General features: G+C 43.2%; 1 protein-coding gene across 2 annotated transcripts in view; it reads left to right on the top strand.

The window, feature by feature from the left end:
• Positions 1-5,409, top strand: part of ints10 (integrator complex subunit 10) — a 22,536-nt gene extending 17,127 nt beyond the window's left edge. The window contains exons 13-18 of one of the 2 annotated variants that reach the window (XM_034181507.1): positions 2,396-2,504; positions 3,135-3,214; positions 3,399-3,561; positions 3,908-4,001; positions 4,280-4,348; positions 4,899-5,409. In XM_034181507.1, coding sequence (XP_034037398.1) covers positions 2,396-2,504; positions 3,135-3,214; positions 3,399-3,561; positions 3,908-4,001; positions 4,280-4,348; positions 4,899-5,055 — 672 coding nt within the window. In that variant the 3' untranslated portion in view covers positions 5,056-5,409. The remainder of the gene's footprint in view (positions 1-2,395; positions 2,505-3,134; positions 3,215-3,398; positions 3,562-3,907; positions 4,002-4,279; positions 4,349-4,898) is intronic. The other variant, XM_034181508.1, reaches the window with a different exon arrangement.
• Positions 5,410-6,117: the final 708 nt, after the last annotated feature.

Here is a 6,117-nt window from a genome sequence, read left to right as displayed (position 1 = left end):
TTCTCTCCAGCACTCTGGAATAGTCCTTTCCGCGGAGGCTAAGTAGTGTGATCCCCCTATAGTTGGAACACACCCTCCGGTCCCCCTTCTTAAACAGAGGGACCAACACCCCGGTCTACCAATCCAGAGGCACTGTCCCCGATCGCCACGCGATGTTGCAGAGGCATGTCAGCCAAGATAGTCCCACAACATCCAGAGACTTAAGGTACTCAGGACGGATTTCATCCACCCCAGGAGCCTTGCCACCGAGGAGCTTTCGAACCACCTCGGTGACTTCGGCCCGGGTAATGGATGAGTCCGCCTCTGAGTCCCCAGGCTGTGCTTCCTCTTCGGAAGACATGACGATGGGATTGAGGAGATCCTCGAAGTACTCCTTCCACCGCCCGACAACATCTCCAGTCAGGGTCAACAGCTCCCCACCCACACCATAAACAGTGTTGGTGGAGAGCTGCTTCCGCTTCCTGAGGCGTAGGATGGTTTGCCAGAACCTCTTCGAGGCCGACCGATAGTCCTCCTCCATGGCCTCCCCGAACTTGTCCCAGACCAGAGTTTTTGCCTCTGCGACTGCATGGGCTGCGGCACGCTTGGCCAGCCGGTACCTGTCAGCTGCCTCTGGGGTCCCACCTACCAACAAAGATAAGTAGGACTCCTTCTTCAGCTTGACGGCATCCCTTACTTCCGGTGTCCTCCACCGGGTTCGGGGATTGCCGCCACGACAGGCACCAGAGACCTTGCGACCACAGCTACGAGCGGCCGCATCGACAATGGAGGTGGAGAACATGTTCCACTCGGACTCCATGTCTCCAACCTCCCCCGGGATCTGGGAGAAGCTCTCCCGGAGGTGAGAGTTGAAGACCTTGCTGACAGAGGGTTCCGCCAGTCGTTCCCAGCAGACCCTCACAATACGTTTGGGCCTGCCAGGTCTGACCGGCTTCCTCCCCTCCCAGCGGATTCAACTCACCACCAGGTGGTGATCGGTTGACAGCTCTGCCCCCTCTTCACTCAAGTGTCCGAGACATGTGGCCGAAGGTCAGATGATGCGACTACAAAGTCGATCATCGACCTCCGGCTCAGGGTGTCCTGGTGCCACGTGCACTTATGGACACCCTTGTGCTTGAACATGGTGTTCGTGATGGACAAACTGACTAGCACAGAAGTCCAACAACTGAACACCACTCGGGTTCAGATCGGGGAGGCCATGCTTCCCGATCACCCCCCTCCAGGTCTCACTGTCGCCGCCCACGTGGGCATTGAAATCCCCCAGGAGAACAATGGAGTCCCCAGTCGGAGCGCTATCTAGTACCCCTCCCAGGGACTCCAGGAAGGTCGGGTACTCTGCACTGCTGCTCGGCCCGTAGGCCGAGACAACGTTGAGAGACCTGTCCCTGACCCGAAGGCGTAGGGACGCGACCCTCTCGTTCACTGGAGTGAACTCCAACACATGGCGACTGAACTGGGGAGCAATAAGCAATGCGACCCCAGCTCTCCGCCTCTCCCCGTGGGCAATGCCAGAAAAATGAAGCGTCCAGCCCCTCTCCAGGAGTTGGGTACCAGAGCCCAAGCTGTGCGTGGAGGTGAGCCCGACTATCTCTAGTCGGTATCTCTCAACCTCCCGCACAAGCTCAGGCTCCTTCCCCCCCCCAGCGAGGTGACATTCCACGTCCCAAGAGCCAGGGGCTGTGAGCATGGACCGGGCCGCCGGGCCACCCGCCCTCGACCGCCACCCAATCCTCTCTGCATCCGACCCCCATGGCCCCCTCTGCAGGTGGTGAACCCACAGGAGATAATAATATTTAATAAATTAAAATTTGTGACCATCTTCTACCATTAAAAATACACAGTTTCTTTTTAAGTAGATTCCTGAAAATTCAAAAAATGTTAGGTTGTGTTTATTTAGGTATTTTATTGATGGATTATTGGCAACTGTCTATGCCTGCCATACACTGCGCAGTACACCAACAACGAAATTAAGTTTGTTTTTTTTCCCTCAACTGAAAATGAGGCTTGCGTCTTAATTTTATTTTAATTAAAAAAATTAATTTTTAGACATGTTAAACTGGATTTTCTGTTGACCCACTGTGAATAATACTGAATGAAACACTAAATTGTAATCATAAGTGTAGCTGCCTAAAGGATTTACATTATTGCCTGTCCAGTATTTCATATTTCTAGTGTAACATTATTTGATAAACATAAAAATTATTTAATAAACATCAGAAATTATGCTTGTTCAACATATGGTCATAACACAGTTATACAGAATAGAAAATGATTAGAACAGAATGAATGACAAATGGAATATATCTTATAATGTTATAAAATTGTTGACATGTTTACTGTGTGCTGTTACCCCGTTTAGACAGTGATATACATATGTATTTATTGTGTACATCAGATGGCCTGTGAGAAACTGCTTGACGTTGTTAGTGGCCTTGTCCCTCCAATCCAAGAGCCAACAAAGACTCCAGATGAACAGGGTAGAGTCAAAACCAAAACAAGAAAAGGTATCACTTCCTGGTTTTTTAAAAATTCAGGTCTTTTTTCAGGCCCTTTCTGACACAACTACGGCTTTTAACTTGTATTTCAGGGAAATATCTGCATTCCCATTGTAATAAATGCATCACAGGTCTATGTTTTAGTGAAACTGGTAGTATCACTGGTTCTCTGTTGTCCACCAAGTTGGTCACATTGTTGCTCCGTGGAGCTCACTGGTGCAACTCAAATGTTAATGCTTCTGTGCCCTTGTATTTATTTATTTTGAACAAATTATTAAACAACTTTTTTTTCATTTTTTTTATGTAAATGATACATTTACAAATTACAACACAAAAATGATGTAGAATAATAATTTAAAAACACAATGATGATAAAGCACATACACCTCTATATCAATACACGTGCACAGTGGGTGGGGGTGGGGGCAAGACAGACAAACACATAGTCAGACCACAAAAGGGGCAAGGGACACTTGCATGTTTGCTGTCAGCTGAAAAAGAACTGGTTGTGTTGACACTCTTGTTACCCACATCAGGATACAACAAATGTACATTGCTGACATTGTTTATATGAAGGTTATTACTGTGATTAAAACAAAACAAAAAAACATAATGTGCTGCCTTTTTCCTAATTACCAGGTCATGACTTAAGGTTACTTCCCTGCACCAGCAAAGCTGTCTTACCTTTCTGTCTGCAGCTGATGCTCGCTTGCTTCAAGGTATTTAAACTAGTTAAATCCATTAAAATGCTATTACTTCAAGGGGTTTGACATATTTTTATATATATATATATATATATATATATATATTAATTATTTTTAATGGTTAGACCTTGATGAAGTGAGCAGTATTTGTAACTTTGCTTATGCTTTTTTTTTTTTTTTTTTTTCTTCACCCTGTCAGCTTCGTGCTTTCGCAGACAGTTGTGATGACCTGTCCCTCGGTCATGTGATAGTGCTCCTGCAGTATGATTGGCCACAGGGTGAGGCGCTCTTTCTAAAGGCCATCGATAAAATCTGTCAACAAGGCAGTTTCCAGTATGAGAATTTCTTCAACTATGTCACCAGTATCCTTCAAATCTTAAAGTTACAAATGATTAGCACATGTGCAATGACTCAAAGATTGTATCATTTTTTTCCATCCAGCAGCAGAAGCTTTTGTTGTAGGCACATTGTGTGCAATCTTATGCTCAATCTTAATATATTTTTATTTGTATAGAGCCAAATCACAACAAAGCTGCCTCAAGGCTCTTCGCACGAGTAAGGCTTAACCTTAAAAACCCTCCTGAGCAAGCATACAGGTGACAGTGGAAAACTCAGAGGGGTTACCCACTGCTTGGCCATTCTAACAGTTACAAGCTTTTTACAAATTTTACAAGAATGTTGGTTTCCATAATCTCAGATTTGTTTTAGACATTGACATGCTGGAGGAATTTGCCTACCTGCGTACTCCAGAAGGTGGGAGGATCCAGCTGGAGCTGTTACCCAATCAGGGAATGCTAATCAAGTAAGCGACTGCCATTGACAACTTTTACAAAACGCCGCTGTGACTGGAAGCTCCCATTCTATTTGTGTGTTTGGGTTGAGAATATTAGATATAAACGAGGCCTTTGAGGAAAATTTATGTTTGGACATAAACTCTTCTTACAGGAGTATACATGACAGAGGTTTTATTTTATTATAACTTTTTTTTAAGCTACTGTCAAACACACTCTTTCATTGTGGAATTTTGGGTTCTTTAAAGCACCCTCACTGACAGAGTTGTTGAATGTTGCTGTCCCTCAGGAACTCTAGTCCCGCCCTGGGGGTGGAGTTAAATACCCTTCTGCTACAAGGGGTTCAGACGATGGACAGGTATCCTAGGCCCTTCCTCCCACAGCACCCCACCCCTTACACCAGTCACCCTGCCTTCATTCCCAACTTCAAGGCTTGTCATCCCCACCCCACCGTTTTTGATTTGGGCCTGTCATTTTGCATCAAGAGTCGGTCGTTCTTTGACTGATTTATTTCCTCCTGTCGCTGTTTGTTTATTTGAGCTGTTGCTCGTCTTCCTGTGGTCATCACTGTTGCTGTTTTTGTGGTTGTTTAAAGATGATGTTGAGCCTGTAGTAGTCAGTTTTTACCTTTTCATAACATTTGATCTCATTTCATTTTGTGGGCATGTTTCATGCGGTTTAAATTTTTTGTTGATTGAGGCTTTGTTGTGTAGATGTTTGGCTGATTTTTAATCAGTGTGATCAAAAAGTAAAATGCTGATTGTGTGACTTTAGGTCAGTTTATTACATAGTCATTATTAGTTCTCTGCCAAAAATAATTTGTGTATTTTTGTGATAAACCAGCTAATAATACATTTTTGGACACTCTTATTTGTATTTTATCTCCTTTATTATGTTTGCTGTTGCAGACACCACACAGTGACTCGTGGGATCACAAAAGGAGTGAAGGAGGATTTCCGTCTGGCCATGGAGAGACAAGTGTCGCGTTGTGGAGAGAACCTGTTCAGCGTGCTCCATCGCTTCTGCATCAATGAGAAAATCATCATCATCCAGTCTCTTCCTTGACACTTGAGTGGTGAATTTTGACTTTTAACGCAGTCGTGGTTGGATTTAATTTAGCAGAACAGCACTCTGAAACGTATTAGAACAGTTTCGATTTTTAAACGTGGATCTGTTTTTGTCAACTTAGAATCTGCAGTAATACTCTGTTCACAGTGTGTTCTAACATTTTTGTTCATTGTTGCAAAGATTGTCAAGCAAATGTATGCTTAACCCCAGCTTTTAAAAACGTGTTTTTTTGGGGTGGGTTATTGACAAAAGAATCAAATGTTTTTGATATTTGCTGAGTAAAAGTACATTGTGTTTTGCTATAAACTTCATCACATTGTATTGATTATATAAATATTTCCATTAAATGTCCACTGAAGCTATTGAAACAGTGATTATCGTTCTTGCAACTACATCTTCACAGACATTAAATATAATGCAATGCTAAAATACCCTCGGCCGTATGAGCATTGTGTTCTTTATAATTTGCAGTTGTTTAATTAATTATTAAGATCCTATTGTCTTACGTACAATTTGTACATGTTCAATAAAGCCCCTCTATCAATCAATAAATCAAAAACAATATTAACGTTTGATATTTTCCCCCGGTTCATTCTGTAACACTGGCCCTTACAAAGTACAAACTCAAACTATTCCGCACTTTTAAATTTATTCAAAGTCACAGTGAAAATATCAGGCCTGGATTCTGTAGAACTTCTCTCACAGCTGAGATTCTCCCTTACAGAAACCCGAACAATGGACACTAACAGTTTTTACAAAGCATTTCATAGGTGTGACAAAGGCAGACCTTATTGGTCCCCGTGGACATTCGAGGGAGGTCCCACCCCCTGCCCAAGACCCACGCAGTAATGAGACATATATGATTTATAATGTAATCGGACTGTCTTTGTCCTAAGTGATAAAAGCTGGCCAAATCCAGTTACATATGCACATTCCAGCAGAGAACAAAGGAAAGTAAGAATAAGAGTACAACCCCAATTCCAATTAAGTTGGGACGTTATGTAAAATGTAAATAAAAACAATACAATGATTTGCAAATCCTCTTCAACCTATATTCAA

This window comes from Thalassophryne amazonica, chromosome 11 (genome assembly GCF_902500255.1).
Source record: "Thalassophryne amazonica chromosome 11, fThaAma1.1, whole genome shotgun sequence".
Taxonomy (NCBI): domain Eukaryota; kingdom Metazoa; phylum Chordata; class Actinopteri; order Batrachoidiformes; family Batrachoididae; genus Thalassophryne; species Thalassophryne amazonica.
This window is presented reverse-complemented; position numbering and strand designations above follow the sequence as displayed.